The sequence below is a fragment of the Patagioenas fasciata genome, chromosome 30 (genome assembly GCF_037038585.1).
Source record: "Patagioenas fasciata isolate bPatFas1 chromosome 30, bPatFas1.hap1, whole genome shotgun sequence".
Taxonomy (NCBI): Eukaryota; Metazoa; Chordata; class Aves; order Columbiformes; family Columbidae; genus Patagioenas; species Patagioenas fasciata.
Window position 1 is genome coordinate 3,258,171 of NC_092549.1, and position 16,946 is coordinate 3,275,116.

The following is a 16,946-nucleotide window of genomic DNA, read 5'->3' on the forward strand; positions in this document are numbered from 1 at the left end:
ACCCCTTCAGGCCCCGCCCCCTTCGGCCCCGCCCCCGCCGCGGCTCCGCCCCCCCGTCCCGTCCCGTCCCGGAGCGGCGCAGCACCGGCCCCTCTGCCGCTCTCGGCCCGGAGCCGCCCGGTTCGGCCCGGTGCAGCCCGGAGCGGCCCGGGGAGGCTCAGCCCGGTCGGTCCCGGTGCCGCCCGGTTCGGCTCGCTTGGTCCCGGCCCAGCTCGGTGCCGCCCGGTTCGGCTCGGTTTGGCCCGGTGCAGCCCGGTTCGGCACGGATGGTGCTGGCCGGGGGGGGCCGAGCAGCGCCGTGAGCCCCCAGGTGTCCGCATGGCCCCCCGCGGGATGCGGCCCGGGACGCCCTTTCTCCTCCTCCTCCTCCTCTTCCTCGCCGCCACCGGTAAGGAACGACGGCACCGGGACGGGGGGCGGATCGGGACATGGAGTGGAACCCCGAGGAGGGGAACCGGAACCGGGACCGGCAGCAGCGGGACCGGCAGCACCGGCTTCTCCGGGCTGGGAGACGGGCCCGGGGGTGGGGACCGGGGCGGGAGTACCGGCTCCCTCGGGGCGGGGGGCGAGGGGGGGACGTGGGGACACCGGCAGCCCACGGGGTGCGAAACCTGGACCAGGGGTACTGGCTGCCCCGGGGCTGCGGGACCGGGGGGGTATGTGTGGTGTGTGTGTGTTGGGGGGGTGTGCGTGTGCGCTCGCGTGTGCACCTGTGGCTCCGCGCACCTGTGACCGCGCGTGTCCGTGTGTCCGTGTCTGTGTGTCCGTGTCTCTGTGTCTGGGCTGTGCGCGGCCGCGCGCCGCGCCGGGGGTTGCGCCGGGGGCGCCGGACACGCGTGTGCGCGCACCTGTGCGTGCGTGTCCGTGTGCGCGCACCTGCGCGTCCGCGTCTGCCACCCCCTCACCCCCCCAAACCCCGTGTGAGGGGACGGACCCCTCTGGGGACACACCGTGGGAACGGGGGACACCCGGCAGCGGGGAATGTGGGTACAGTGGGGGCGACCAGCGTGCCCGGAGGGGTCCCCGCCCCCTCCCCATTGTTTTCCTACGTTTTGAGCGCGGGGGGGGGCACTCGCCGCCCCACGCTGTGCCGAAATGGGTATTGTACCCAAAGGGGGGCTCAGTGCTTTGCCCCCCTGCCCTGCCTCAGTTTCCCCACTGGCGGGGGACCCGTGGGAACGCGGTGAGCGCCGCGGGGGGTGACGTCACCGCAGGGGTTACTGTTCCCCCCGGGACTCACAGTGTTGGGGATGGGGGTCGGGGGCTTCGTGCCACGGCTGGGGGGCGGCCTAGTGGTCACCCCCACCCACCGGGGGCACGAAAGGCGCCGAGCGCCCCCCCAGCCTCCCGGGGTCAGGGCTGCGACCCCCGGGGAGGGGTGGTCGGCTGGGGGTGTCAGGGAGGGTTCACCCACGCGTCTGCACCCCCCGGGGTTGCCCCCCCCACCACGGGACCCCCCCCGCCGTCTCCTCGGTGCCGCATCCCGCGGGTGCGAGCCCGGCCGGGGCGTGGGGGCCGCGGGAGCCGGTTCAGCCGGTTCCCGGCTCCGTTCCCGGCCCCGTTCCCACGCGCTCGGCCCCGCTGGGTGGGGACGCCCCGCGGCGAGGGCCGCCCCGCCAGCCCCGACGGCACCGGCACCCCGGCATCCACCCCCCCCCCACACCGCGGCACCCCGACCCCGCGGGACCCGCGGCCGCGCCGGGGGAAACTGAGGCAGGGCCGGGGCTGGCGCGGCGGCACGGCCGTGACTCACGGGCCTGGGCAGCGCCGCAATTATTTAATTAATCCGGCGACTAATCGGGGGGTAATTAGGCCGGGCACGGCGGGGGGCTCGGCGGGGAGGCCCCGGGGGCCGGCGGGGGCGGGTGCCCTCCGCAAGCCGCGGCACGGCCCGGCATCCGCGCCGGCCGGTTGGGCTGGCCGTGCCGGCCCGGCCGCTTCCCCCGGCGTCGCCCGGCGGGCGGGCGTGGTTCCCGCCACGCCCCGACACCCGCGACGGGGACCGGGAGCATCACGGGTGTGTGAGCACGGGTGGATGTGCCTGCGTGCGTGTGAGAGCGGGCACGAACGTCGGTGAGCGGCTGCGGGCGCGCACGGGTGTGCGTGAGCGTGTGCAGGTGGCTGGGAGCGTGTCAGAGCGTGCCCAAGTGTGTGTGAGCGTGCACAGGTGCGTGCAGGTGGCTGGGAGCGTGTTGGAGCGTGAGCGAGCGTGCAGGAGCGTGTGCAGATGTCTGGGGGTGTGTCTGATGTGTCTGAGTGTGCATGAGTGTGCACAGGTGTGTGGGGGTATCTGGGGTGTGTCTGATGTGTCTGAGTGTGCATGAGCGTGCACAGGTGTGTGCGGGTGTCTGGGAGCATGCCCAAGCGTGTCAGAGCGTGCCCAAGCGTGCATGAACACGTGCAGGTGTGTGCAAGCGTGCTCAAGCGTGTTGGAGCGTGAGCAAGTGTGTGTGAACATGTGTAGGTGTGTGCAGGTGTCAGGCAATGTGTCCAGTTGTGTGTGAGTGTGCATGAGTGTGCACATGTGTTTGCTGGTGTCTGGGAGTGTGTCCAGTTTTGTCTGAGTGTGCACGAATGTTCACAGGTGTGTGCAGGTGTCTGGGAGCACACCCAAGCGTGTCTGAGCGTGCCCAAGTGTGTATGAACATGTGCAGGTGTCTGGGAGCGTGTCTGAGCGTGCTCAAGTGCGTGTGAGCGTGTGCAAGTGTGAACGCGTCCACGTGTGCAAGCGTGCCCAGCCACATCTGCGTGCACCCGAGTGTGCAGGAGCCTGCACAAACACGCTGAGCGTGTGTGTGTGTGAGCACATCCGAGCACGCCTGAGCTTGCCTGAGTGTGCATGAGCATATGCCAGTGTGCACAAGTGTTCTTGCACGTGAGTGCCAGCAAAAGCGTGTTGGAGAGTGTGCAAGCATGCCCAAGTGTTTTTACATGCGTGTGAGTGCAAGAACAAGTGTGTTCAAGCATGTTGGAGCATGTGCAAGCGTGCACAAGTGTTCTTGCGTGTATATGAGTGCCAGCACAAGCATGTTGGAGGATGCACAAGCGTGCACAAGTGTGCTTGTGTGTATGTGAGTGCAAGAATAAGCATGTCCAAGCATGTTGGAGCATGTGCAAGTGTGCACAAGTGTTCTTGCATGTGTGTGGGTGCAATAACAAGTGTGCCCGAGAGTACTGGAGCATCTACACGTGTGCCCAAGTGTACTGATGTGTATGTGAGTGCAAACACAAGCATGCTGGAGTGTGTGCAAGTGTTCTTGCATGTGTATGAGTGCCAGCACGAGTGTGTTGGAGTGTGTGCAGGTGTGCACAAGTGTTCTAGTGTGTACGTGAGTGCAAACACAAGCGTGCTGGAGCTTATGCAAGCGTGCCTGAGTGTTTCTGCATGTATGTGAGTGCAAGAACAAGCGTTCCCAAGCGTGCCAAAGCGTGCGTAAGCATGTGCAAGGCTCTTGCACGTATGTGAGTGCAAGAACAAGCGTGTCCAAGCATGTTGGAGCATGTACAAGTGTGCACAAGTGTTCTTGCATGTATGTGAGTGCCAGCACAAGCATGTCAGAGCGTGTGCAAGTGTGCACCAGTGTTCTGGTGTGTATGTGAGTGCAAACACAAGCGTGCTGGAGTGTGTGCAAGCATGTGCAAGTGTTCTTGCATGTATGTGAGTGCAAGAACAAGCGTGTCCAAGCATGTTGGAGCATGTACAAGTGTGCACAAGTGTTCTGGTGTATACGTGAGTGCAAACACAAGCGTGCTGGAGTGTGTGCGAGTGTTCTTGCACGTATATGAGTGCAAGAACAAGCGTGTCCAAGCATGTCGGAGCATGTGCAAGTGTGCACAAGTGTTCTGGTGTGTAGGTGAGTGCAAACACAAGCATGCTGGAGTGTGTGCAAGTGTTCTTGCACGTATATGAGTGCAAGAACAAGCGTGTCCAAGCATGTTGGAGCATGTGCAAGTGTGCACAAGTGTTCTGGTGTATACATGAGTGCAAACACAAGTGTGCTGGAGTGTGTACGAGTGTTCTTGCACGTATATGAGTGCAAGAACAAGCGTGTCCAAGCATGTCAGAGCATGTGCAAGTGTGCACAAGTGTTCTGGTGTGTAGGTGAGTGCAAACACAAGCATGCTGGAGTGTGTGCAAGTGTTCTTGCACGTATATGAGTGCAAGAACAAGCGTGTCCAAGCATGTTGGAGGATGTGCAAGTGTGCACAAGTGTTCTGGTGTATACATGAGTGCAAACACAAGCGTGCTGGAGTGTGTACGAGTGTTCTTGCACGTATATGAGTGCAAGAACAAGCGTGTCCAAGCATGTCAGAGCATGTGCAAGTGTGCACAAGTGTTCTGGTGTGTAGGTGAGTGCAAACACAAGCATGCTGGAGTGTGTGCAAGTGTTCTTGCACGTATATGAGTGCAAGAACAAGCGTGTCCAAGCATGTTGGAGGATGTGCAAGTGTGCACAAGTGTTCTGGTGTATACATGAGTGCAAACACAAGCGTGCTGGAGTGTGTACGAGTGTTCTTGCACGTATATGAGTGCAAGAACAAGCGTGTCCAAGCATGTCAGAGCATGTGCAAGTGTGCACAAGTGTTCTGGTGTATACATGAGTGCAAACACAAACGTGCTGGAGTGTGTGCAAGTGTTCTTGCACATATATGAGCACAAGAACAAGCGTGCCCAAGCGTGCTGGAGCGTGCCTGTGTGTTCTTGCATGTTGGTGCATGTCAGAGTATGTGCAAACATGCCCGAGCGCTCCTGCGCACGGTGATCTCGTGCACACGCGTGACCGTGTGCACACGCGTGTGTCCGCAGGCCGCGCCGGCGTGGTGGAGGTGCAGCCCAGCGTGACGGCGGTGCTGGGCCAGGACGTGGTGCTGCCGTGCCGGTACCGGGCGCAGGAGCAGGAGCAGGTGGTGCAGGTGACGTGGCTGAAGCGGGGGCCCGAGGGGACGCGGGCGCGCCTGGCGGTGCTGGACCGGCAGCACGGGGAGCACGTGCAGGAGCCGTACGCCGGGCGGGTGCTGCGGCGGGCGACGGGCGGCGAGCTGGAGGACGGGGCCATCGTGCTGCGCAACGCGGTGCAGGGGGACGAGGGCGACTACGAGTGTCACCTCATCACCTTCCCCCGCGGCAGCTTCGAGGGGCACCTCACGCTCAAGGTGCTGGGTGAGTGTCTGGGGTGGGCACTGGGTGCTGGGCATGGGGTGGTGGGTGTAGAGCAATAGGGCGATGGGCACAGGGTGATGAGGATGGGGTGGTGGCCAAGGGCTCATGGGGCTCAGGGCAATGCGTGGTGGCCAAGGGGCAATGGGTGGTGGCCAAGGGGTGGTTGGTATGGGGTGGTGGGTGCAGGTGGGATGGTGGGCGTAGAGCAATAGGGTAATGGGCACAGGGCGATGAGGACAGGGTGGTGGCCAAGGGCTCATGGGGCTCAGGGCAATGGGTGGTGGCCAAGGGGTGGTTGGCATGGGGTGGTGGGTGCAGGTGGGATGGTGGGCGTAGAGCAATAGAGCGATGGGCACAGGGTGATGAGGATGGGGTGGTGGCCAAGGGGTGATGGTTGGTGGCCAAGGGCTCATGGGGCCCAGGGCAATGGGCATGGGGTGATGGGCAAGGGGTGGTTGGCATGGGATGGTGGGTGTAGAGCAATAGAGCGATGGGCACAGGGTGATGAGGATGGGGTGGTGGTCAAGGGGTGATGGTTGGTGGCCAAGGGCTCATGGGCTCAGAGCAATGGGTGGTGGCCAAGGGGTGGTGGGCATGGGGTGGTGGGTGTAGGCGGGATGGTGGGCGTAGAGCGATAGGGCGATGGGCACAGGGTGATGAGGATGGGGTGGTGGTCAAGGGCTCATAGGGCTCAGAGCAATGGGCATGGGGTGATGGGCAATGGGTGGTGGGTGCAGGTGGGGTGGTGGGCATAGAGCAACAGGGCGATGGGCACAGGGTGATGAGGATGGGGTGGTGGCCAAGGGCTCATGGGGCTCAGGGCAATGCGTGGTGGCCAAGGGGCAATGGGTGCTGGCCAAGGGGTGGTTGGTATGGGGTGGTGGGTGCAGGTGGGATGGTGGGCGTAGAGCAATAGGGTAATGGGCACAGGGCGATGAGGACAGGGTGGTGGCCAAGGGCTCATGGGGCTCAGGGCAATGGGTGGTGGCCAAGGGGCAATGGGTGGTGGCCAAGGGGTGGTTGGCATGGGGTGGTGGGTGCAGGTGGGATGGTGGGCGTAGAGCAATAGGGCAATGGGCACAGGGCAATGAGGACGGGGTGGTGGCCAAGGGCTCATGGGGCTCAGGGCAATTGGCGTGGGGTGATTGGCAATGGGTAGTGGGTGCAGGTGGGATGGTGGGCGTAGAGCAACAGGGCGATGGGCACAGGGTGATGAGGATGGGCTGGTGGCCAAGGGGTGATGGTTGGTGGCCAAAGGCTCATGGGGCTCAGGGCAATGGGCATGGGGCAATGGGTGGTGACCAAGGGGTGGTTTGCATGGGGTGGTGGGCAAGGGCTGATAGACGCAGGACAATAGGCATGGAGCAATGGTTAGTGGCCAAGGGGCAATGGGTGATGGCCAAGGGGCAGCGGGCACAGGGGGATTAGGATGGGTTGGTGGCCAAGGGGTGATGGGCAATGGTTAGTGGGCAAGGGGCAGCGTGCATGGGGCACGAGGATGGGGTGGTGGCCAAGGGCCAATGGGCATGGGGTGGTGGGCAATGGGTGATGGCCAGTGGGTGATGGGTGGTGGCCAAGGGGCAGCAGGCACAGGGAGGATGAGGAGATGCGGTGGTGGGCACAGCGTGGCGACCATGGGACAACGGCCACACCGTGACGGCCACAGGCTGAAGGGCAGCGGTGCTGGATGCCGGGTCACCGGGCGCAGGGGGACGGGCACCGGCCGCCCCACAAGGCACCAGCGCGGCTGAGCCCGGTGCCGCCCGCAGTGCCGCCGCTGCCCATCCTGAACCCGGGGCCACCACTGGAGGAGGGCCAGGGCCGGACGCTGGCGGCCTCGTGCACGGCGGAGGGGAACCCGGTGCCCTCGGTGCGCTGGGAGACCGAGGTGCGCGGCACCAACGCCACGCGCCGCTCGGCGCACGCCCGCTCGGCCTCCGTCACCAGCGAGTTCTTCCTGGTGCCCGGGCGCAGCATGAACGGCAAGAGCCTGACCTGCGTGGTGGAGCATCCCGGCCTGCGCCATGAGAAGAGGATCACCCACCTGCTCAGCGTCGCCTGTGCGCCATGGGGACAATGGGGACATGGAGAGCATGGGGGGCATTGGTGAACATGGAGGATGTTGGGGACATGTGGATCATGGGGATGCTGGGGACATGGGGACACTAGGGACATGGCGAGCATTGTGGTCATGGAGAGCATGTGGGACACTGAGAGATGTGGAGGATGTTTGGGACATGGGGGGCATGGAGGCATTGAGGGTCATGGGGATGTTGAGGGACATGGAGGATGCTGGGGACATGGGGACACTAGGGACATGGGGAGCATTGTGGTCATGGAGAGCATGTGGGACACTGAGAGATGTGGAGGATGTTGGGGGCATTGAAGGGCATGGGGACGCTGAGGGACATGGAGGATGCTGGGGACATGGAGACACTAGGGACATGGGGAGCATCGTGGCCATAGAGAGCATGTGGGACACTGAGAGATGTGGAGGATGTTGGGGACATGTGGATCATGGGGACACTGGGGACATGGGGACACTAGGGACATGGGGAGCATTGTGGTCATGGAGAGCATGTGGGACACTGAGAGGTGTGGAGGATGTTGGGGACATGGGGGGCATGGAGGCATTGAGGGTCATGGGGATGTTGAGGGACATGGAGGATGCTGGGGACATGGGGACACTAGGGACATGGGGAGCATCGTGGCCATAGAGAGCATGTGGGACACTGAGAGATGTGGAGGATGTTGGGGGCATTGAAGGGCATGGGGACGCTGAGGGACATGGAGGATGCTGGGGACATGGGGACACTAGGGACATGGGGAGCATTGTGGTCATGGAGAGCATGTAAGACAGTGAGAGATGTGGAGGATGTTGGGGACATGTGGGTCATGGGGATGCTGGGGACATGGGGACACTAGGGACATGGGGAGCATTGTGGTCATGGAGAGCATGTGGGACACTGAGAGATGTGGAGGATGTTGGGGACATGGAAGGCATGGGGGTGATGGGGACACTGGAGACATAGGTGCATTTGGGACATAGAGAGCATGGGGGGCACTGAGGGATGTGGAGGATGTTGGGGACATGGGGGACATTTGGGACCTGGAGGGCATGTGGGGTATTGACGGTCATGGGGGACACTGAGGGACATGGAGGATACTGGGGACATGGGGAACATTGAGGACATGGAGGGCATTTGGGACATGGGGGCATGGGGGGCACTGGGGAACGTGGAGGATATGGGGGGCACTGGAGGACAAAGGGGACATAGGGAGGATTGAGGGACATAGGAACAGTGGGGACATGGAGAGCACGAGGGTCACTGGGGACATGGGGAGCATTGGGGACAGAGAGAACATGGGGCCATTGAGGGATGTGGAGGATGCTGGGGACATGGTGGGCACCGAGGCCATGGGGGACATTGGCACGGAGGACATCAGGGACGGGGCGTTGGGACACGGAGGACACTGGGGGACACTGTCCCTGTCCCCAGACCTGTCGGACGCCTCGGTGCTGGGACACACGGACGAGTGGCGCGAGGGGATGGAGGGGGCAGCGCTGACCTGCCTGGGGGACGGGAACCCCCCGCCCACCTACAACTGGACACGGTGAGGCCACCGTCCCTGTCCTGGGTCCTGCTGTCCCCTGGGTGCTGGTGACACTGCCCTGTGTGCCTGTGTGTCCCCTGCCACCGTGTCCGTGTCCCCCTGTGCATGTCCATGTCCCTACCAGGTGTCCAGAGCATGTTCCTGTCCCTGCCGTGTCCCTGCCATGTCCCCTGCCCCAGCTGTGTCCCCTGTCCTTGCTGATGTCCCTACCATGTCCCATGCCTGTGCCATGTCCCTCCGCCCATACTGGTGTCCCTGCCATGTCCCCTACCTGTGCCCATGTTCCATGTCCCTCCAGCCTGTGCCCGTGTCCCCATGGTGTGCCCTGCCCGTCCCCACATCCCTGCCATGTCCTCTGTCCCCCTGTGCATGTCCCTGTTCCCTCCCAGGTGTCCAGAGCATGTTCCTGTCCCCTGCTGTGTCCCCTGCCATGTCCCCTGCCCCAGCTGTGTCCACTGTCCTTGCTGATGTCCCCTGCCCCTCCCAACATCCCTGCCATCTCCTGTGTCCCCCTGTGCACATCCCTGTCCCTGCCAGGTGTCCCCTGCCATGTCCCCTGCCTCAGCTGTGTCCCCTGTCCATGCTGATGTCCCTACCATGTCCCATACCTGTGCCACATCGCCCCTGCCCATGTTGGTGTCCCTGCCACATCCCCTACCTGTCCCCATGGTCCATGTCCCTGTGGTGTCCCCTGCCCATCCCCACATCCCTGCCATCTCCTGTGTCCCCCTGTGCAAATCCCTGTCCCTGCCACGTGTCCCCTGCCGTGTCCCCTGCCTCAGCTGTGTCCCCTGTCCATGCTGATGTCCCTACCATGTCCCATGCCTGTACCATGTACCCCCTGCCCATGCTGGTGTCCCTGCCACATCCCCTACCTGTCCCCGTGGTCCATGTCCCTGTGGTGTCCCCTGCCTGTCCCCACATCCCTGCCATCTCCTGTGTCCCCCTGTGCACATCCCTGTCCCTGCCACGTGTCCCCTGCCTCAGCTGTGTCCCCTGTCCATGCTGATGTCCCTACCATGTCCCATACCTGTGCCACATCCCCCCTGCCCATGCTGGTGTCCCTGCCGCATCCCCTACCTGTCCCCATGGTCCATGTCCCTGTGGTGTCCCCTGCCCATCCCCACATCCCTGCCATCTCCTGTGTCCCCCTGTGCACATCCCTGTCCCTGCCACGTGTCCCCTGCCGTGTCCCCTGCCGTGTCCCCTGCCGTGTCCCCTGCCGTGTCCCCTGCCTCAGCTGTGTCCCCTGTCCATGCTGATGTCCCTACCATGTCCCATGCCTGTGCCATGTACCCCCTGCCCATGCTGGTGTCCCTGCCACATCCCCTACCTGTCCCCGTGGTCCATGTCCCTGTGGTGTCCCCTGCCTGTCCCCACATCCCTGCCATCTCCTGTGTCCCCCTGTGCACATCCCTGTCCCTGCCACGTGTCCCCTGCCTCAGCTGTGTCCCCTGTCCATGCTGATGTCCCTACCATGTCCCATGCCTGTACCATGTACCCCCTGCCCATGCTGGTGTCCCTGCCACATCCCCTACCTGTCCCCGTGGTCCATGTCCCTGTGGTGTCCCCTGCCTGTCCCCACATCCCTGCCATCTCCTGTGTCCCCCTGTGCACATCCCTGTCCCTGCCACGTGTCCCCTGCCTCAGCTGTGTCCCCTGTCCATGCTGATGTCCCTACCATGTCCCATACCTGTGCCACATCACCCCTGCCCATGTTGGTGTCCCCGCCACATCCCCTACCTGTCCCCATGGCCCATGTCCCTGTGGTGTCTCCTGCCCATCCCCACATCCCTGCCATCTCCTGTGTCCCCCTGTGCACATCCCTGTCCCTGCCATGTGTCCCCTGCCGTGTCCCCTGCCGTGTCCCCTGCCTCAGCTGTGTCCCCTGTCCATGTTGATGTCCCTACCATGTCCCATGCCTGTGCCACGTCCCCCCTGCCCATGCTGGTGTCCCTGCCGCATCCCCTACCTGTCCCCATGTTCCATGTCCCTGTGGTGTCCCCTGCCCGTCCCCACGTCCCTGCCGCGTCCCGTGTCCCCGCCCGGGTGTGGCGGTGCCGTGGCGGCGGTGCCGTGCCCGGGCAGGTCCCGTCGGGGCGTCACCGTGGGAACCGGCAGCCCCGGCTTTGATGGCGCCGCCACCGACGCCACCAGCGCTTGCCCGGTGCTGACGGTGCCACCACCGCTGACGGTGCCACCGGTGCCACCGTAGGTTGGAGGCGCCGCTGCCCACGGGGGTGCGGGCGCGGGGGGACACCCTGCTGTTCCAGCGGCCCCTCGCCACCACCGACGCCGGCGCCTACGTCTGCCGCGTCACCAACCGCGTGGCCACCAAGGAGGCGCGAGCCAACGTCAGCGTCAAGGGCCGCGCGGAAGGTGGGGGTCAGGGACCCCCGGGGGGCGTGGGGAGGTTTGGGGGTCCCAGGGGAGCCTGGGTGGGGGGGCAAGCTGCTGTGTTTGTCCGTCTGTCCATCCCCGGGCTCTTCTTCCCGCCACACGCCCGTCTGTCCCCTCTTCTGTCTGTCCGTGTGTCCCCCCCAGGCTCTGTCCTTCCCCAGATGCTCCTTTCCGTCCCTTCACCCATCTGTCTGTCCGTCCGTCCATCTTTCCATCTGCTTCTCTGTCCTGTTTGTCTGCCCAGCCCCTCACTCTGCCCACCTACCTCTGCCTCTACATCCTCATCCGCCCACCTGGCTGTCCATCTGTCTGTCCATCTGTCTGTCCATCTGCCTTTCACTTCTCTCCATTTCTCCATCCATCCATGTGACCGTCCATACGCTCGTCTGTCCTATTGTCCACCTGTCTGTCCATCCACCCATCTACCCATCCGTTCACCCATCCCTCTGCTCATCCATCCACCCACCCATCTGTCCGTCCGTCCATCCATCCATCCCTCTGACACGTCTCTCTGTCCATCCATCTCTCCACCTCTTGTTCATCCAACCACCCACTCATCTGTGGACTTGTCCACCCATCCGTCCACCCATCCATCTACTCATCCATTTGTCCATCCATCTATCTCTCCACCCCTTGCTTATCCAACCACCCGCTTATCTCTGGACTTGTCCATCTGTCCGTCCATCCACCCATCCATCCCTCTGATGCGTCTCTCTGTCCATCCATCTCTCCACCCCTTGTTTATCCAACCACCCACTCAACCTGGACTTGTCCATCTGTCCGTCCATCCATCCACCCATCTACCCGTCTGCCCACCATCCATCCCTCTGACGCGTCTCTCTGTCCATCCATCTCTCCATCCCTTGCTTATCCAACCACCTGCTCATCTCTGGACTTGTCCATCTGTCCATCCACCCATCCATCCACCCATCTATCTGTCTGTCCACCCATCCACCCATCCATCCCTCTGATGCGTCTCTCTGTCCATCCATCTCTCTACCCCTTGCTTATCCAACCACCCGCTCATCTCTGGACTTGTCCATCTGTCCATCCACCCATCCATCCACCCATCTATCCGTCTGTCCACCATCCATCCCTCTGACGCGTCTCTCTGTCCATCCATCTCTCCATCCCTTGCTTATCCAACCACCTGCTCATCTCTGGACTTGTCCATCTGTCCATCCACCCATCCATCCACCCATCTATCCGTCTGTCCACCCATCCACCCATCCATCCCTCTGATGCGTCTCTCTGTCCATCCACCTCTCCACCCCTTGTTTCTCCAACCACCCCGCCCCATCTCTGGACTTGTCCATCTGTCCGTCCACCCTCCCACACGCTCACCGGTCCCCCGTGTCCCCGCAGATGACACAGTGCGCAAGGTGGACCTGGTCTCGGCCTCGGTGGTGGTCGTGGGCGTCATCGCCGCCGTCCTGCTCTGCGTCCTTGTCATTGTCGTCGTCGTCATGACCCTTTACCACAAGCGCAAGACCAAGCGCATCTCCGAGAAGTAGTAAGAGAGGGGGCAGAGATGGGGGTGGGGGGTGGGGGTGAGGTGGGGGGTCCCCTGCTGAGTGTGTCCCCCACCCCGTGTCCCCAGTGAGGAGGAGCTGACGCTCACGCGGGAAAACTCGATCCGGCGCCTGCACTCCAGCCACAGCACCGACACACGCACACAGGTGGGGTGACGGGTGGTGGGGTGATGGGTGTTGGGGTCTGGGGTGTCTGGGTGATGGGTAATGGGGTGGTGGGTATTGGGGTGTCTGAGTGATGGGTGTTAGGGTGATGGGTATTGGGATCTGGGGTGTCTGGGTGATGGGTATTGGGGTGTCTGGGTGATTGGTGTTGGGGTCTGGGGTGTCTGGGTGATGGGTAATGGGGTGGTGGGCGTTGGGGTCTGCGGTGATGGGTGATGGGTATTGGGGTGTCTGGGTGATGGGTGATGAGTATTGGGGTGTTAGGTGATTGGTATTGGGGCCTGGGGTGTCTGAGTGATGGGTGTTGGAGTGATGGGTGTTAGGGTGATGGGTATTGGGATGCTAGGTGATTGGTATTGGGGCCTGGGGTGTCTGGGTGATGGGTATTGGGGTGATGGGTATTGGGGTGTTGGTGTCCGGGGTGATGGGTGTTGGGGTGCTAGGTGATTGGTATTGAGGTCTGGGGTGTCTGGGTGATGGGCATTGGGGTGTCTGGGTGATGGGTAATGGGGTGGTGGGGTCTGGGGTGATGGGTATTGGGTATTGGGGTGATGGGTGATGGGTAATGGGGTGATGGGTGATGAGTAATGGGGTGTCTGGGTGATGGGTGTTGGGGTGTCTGTGTGATGGGTAATGGGGTGATGGGTGATGGGTATTGGGGTGATGGGTGATGGGTATTGGGGTGTCTGGGTGATGGGTGTTGGGGGGTCTGTGTGATGGGTAATGGGGTGGTGGGTGATGGGTATTGGGGTGATGGGTGATGGGTATTGGGGTGTCTGGGTGATGGGTGTTGGGGGGTCTGTGTGATGGGTAATGGGGTGGTGGGTGATGGGTATTGGGGTGATGGGTATTGGGGTGTCTGGGTGATGGGTGTTGGGGGGTCTGTGTGATGGGTAATGGGATGGTGGGTGATGGGTATTTGGGTGTCTGGGTGATGGGTATTGCAGTGGTGGGTGATGGTTATTGGGGTGATGGGTATGGGGGTGCTACATGATTGGTATTGGGGTCTGGGGTGCCTGGTTGATGGGTATTGGGGTGGTGGGTGATGGTTATTGGGGTGATGGGTGTTTGGGTGCTAGGTGATTGGTATTGGGGTCTGGGGTGCCTGGTTGATGGGTATTGGGGTGTCTGGGTGATGGGTATTGGGGTGCTGGGGGTCTGGGTTTCAGGGCGCCCATGGGAGTGGGTTTTGGGGTGCCTGGGCTGCTGGGTATTGAGATGCCCATGGGGCTGGGTTTCAGGGTGCTGGGGTGCTGGGATTCAGGAGGCTGGGGGGCTGGGATTCAGGGGGCTGGGGGTCTGGGTTTTGGGGTGCCCATGGGGCTGGGTTTCAGGGTGCTGGGGTGCTGGATATCAGAGCATGCAGGGGTCTGGGTTTTGGGGTGCCGTGTCTCACGGGGCTGTTGCAGCTGGAGGAGACGCTGCAGCTGCGCACGGAGAGCCGGCAGGGCAGCCGGCAGGGCAGCCGGCAGGGCAGCCTGCGTGGGGACAGCCTGCGCGGGGACAGCCTGCGCGGCACCAGCATCTGCTCCGCCATGGTGAGAGCCCTGGGACGGCGGGGGGCACGGGGGTGTCCCCTTCTGGGTGTGCAACCTGCTTTCCGCTTGTGCAAACCCCTTGCACACGTGCAAACTCTCCTTCCGTGTGTGCAAAGCTCCTGTACCTGCACACACCTTTGCACACCTGTGGGGGTCCTTGGGGCCATTGGTGACCCTGTCCCTGTTGGTGACCCCATCCCTTGTCCCTGGGGGCCATTGGTGACCCCGTCCCTTGTCCTTGGAGCCACTGATGACCCTGTCACTTGTCCCTGGGGGCCATTGGTGACCCTGTCCCTTGTCCTTGGGACCACTGGTGACCCTGTCTCTTGTCCTTGTCCCTGTTGGTGACCCTGTCCCTTGTCCCTCTTGGTGATCACGTCCCTTGTCCCTCTTGGTGATCCTGTCCCTTGTCCCCGGGGCCATTGGTAACCCTGTCCCTGTTGGTGACCCCGTCCCTTGTCCCTGGGGGCCATTGGTGACCCCGTCTCTTGTCCTTGGAGCCACTGGTGACCCTGTCCCTTGTCCCTGAGGCCATTGGTGACCCCGTTCCTTGTTCCTTTTGGTGACCCCATCCCTTGTCCTTGTTGGTGACCCGTCACTTGTCCCTGCGGCCATTGGTGACCACATTCCTTGTCCCTCTTGGTGACCCTGTTCCTTGTCCCCGGGGCCATTGGTGACTCCATCCCTTGTCCCTGTTGGTGACCTTGTCCCTGCTGGTGACACTGTCCCTTGTCTCTGGTGACCCCGTCCCTTGTCTCTGGTGACCCTGTCCCTGTTGGTGACCCTGTGCCTTGTCTATGGTGACCCTGTCCCTTGTCCCCGGGGCCATTGGTGACTCCATTCCTTGTCCCTGTTGGTAACGCTGTCCCTTGTCTCTGGTGACCCCGTCCCTTGTCTCTGGTGACCCTGTCCCTGTTGGTGACCCTGTGCCTTGTCCCTGGTGACCCTGATCCTGTTGGTGACCCTGTCCCTTGTCCCTGGTGACCCTGATCCTGTTGGTGACCCTGTCCCTGTTGGTGACCCTGTCCCTTGTCCCTGGTGACCCCGTCCCTGTTGGTGACCCTGTCCCTTGTCCCCGGGGCCATTGGTGACTCCATTCCTTGTCCCTGTTGGTAACGCTGTCCCTTGTCTCTGGTGACCCCGTCCCTTGTCTCTGGTGACCCTGTCCCTGTTGGTGACCCTGTGCCTTGTCCCTGGTGACCCTGTCCCTTGTCCGCGGGGCCATTGGTGACTCCATCCCTTGTCCCTCTTGGTGACCTTGTCCCTGTTGGTGACCCCGTCCCTTGTCCCTGGTGACCCCGGCCCTGTTGGTGACCCCATCCCTTGTCCCTGGTGACCCCGTCCCTGTTGGTGACCCCGTCCCTTGTCCCTGGTGACCCTGTCCCCCGTCCCCGCAGAGCGAGGAGCCCGAGGGCCGCAGTTACTCGACGCTCTCGACCGTGCGGGAGATCGAGACGCAGACGGAGGCGCCGGCGCTGCCGCTGCTGCCGCTGCCACCGGGGAAGGAGCCCAAGGAGGAGGAGGAGGACGGTGGCGGCGGCGCTGGGGACAGGGACAACCCCATCAAGGTGGCCATGACGCACTTCGTGCAGGAGAACGGGATGCTGCAGGCCCGGCCCAGCACCAATGGCATCTACATCAACGGCCGCGGCCACCTGGTGTGACCGGCCTGGGCCGGGGGGACACCCGGGGACCCCAAGTGTCCCCCCGCTGCTCCGCCGCCCACCGGGCTGGCTCCGGTCCCTGGGTGTCACCCCGCTGCTGGCACAGGCTGGGGACACGCGTCGTGCCTTAGGACAGAGCCCCCAAATGTCACCTTGCTGCTGGCACAGGGCTGGGGACACACACAGTGCCCTGGGACAGGCTCCGGTCCCCAAATGTCACCTTGCTGCTGGCACAGGGCTGGGGACACACACAGTGCCCTGGGACAGGCTCCGGTCCCCAAATGTCACCTTGCTGCTGGCACAGGGCTGGGGACACGCACAGTGCCCCGGGATGGGCGACGGTCCCCAAATGTCACCTTGCTGCTGGCACAGGGCTGGGGACATGCACAGTGCCCTGGGACAGACTCCGGTCCCCAAATGTCACCTCGCAGCTGGCACCGGACACGCAAAGAGGTGACAGCAGCATCCAGGACTGGTGGGTGCTGGAGCCACCGGGGACACCCCAAGGACAAGATGGGGACAGGAGCCCCCCTGGGGGCCACCCCCCCAACCCCAAACATCCCTTGGACTGTGGTGGCTCCTCCCGCACGGCGCTGGGGCCACGGTTTGCCGGTGGCACTTGGGACGCTTGTGTCCCCTCCCTGACCCCGAAACCCCCCAAAAAACCCTCCCCTTCCCCCCAACCGCCGCGGGACCCCCCCCGGTGGGGGCTGTTGGGGGGTCCCTGGGGCCATCGCACCCCACGTGTACAGAGCTGTATAGGATGGGGCCCCCCCGGCGGAGCCGCGCTTGTAAATAAACCCCCGCGCGGGGCCTGGGGCCGTGTCTGTGCGTCTGGTCTCAGCGGGGCCGGGAGCTGCTGCTGCACACG

The 16,946-nt window shown here is 63.2% G+C and overlaps 1 protein-coding gene across 2 annotated transcripts; it reads left to right on the forward strand.

Moving 5' to 3' along the window:
- The first annotated feature begins 142 nt into the window (after window positions 1-142).
- NECTIN4 (nectin cell adhesion molecule 4) lies at window positions 143-16,894 on the forward strand. Of its 2 annotated transcripts, XM_065857584.2 has the most exons (9): window positions 143-388; window positions 4,808-5,161; window positions 6,931-7,221; window positions 8,662-8,776; window positions 10,992-11,155; window positions 12,542-12,689; window positions 12,777-12,855; window positions 14,283-14,411; window positions 15,809-16,894. In XM_065857584.2, the coding sequence occupies exons 1-9, from the start codon at window positions 319-321 to the stop codon at window positions 16,073-16,075; spliced, it is 1,617 nt and encodes a 538-aa protein (XP_065713656.1). In that variant the 5' UTR covers window positions 143-318; the 3' UTR covers window positions 16,076-16,894. The 2 variants fall into 2 exon arrangements, with proteins under 2 accessions (XP_065713656.1, XP_071656550.1); XM_071800449.1 differs by lacking the exon at window positions 6,931-7,221.
- The last annotated feature ends 52 nt before the right edge of the window (window positions 16,895-16,946 follow it).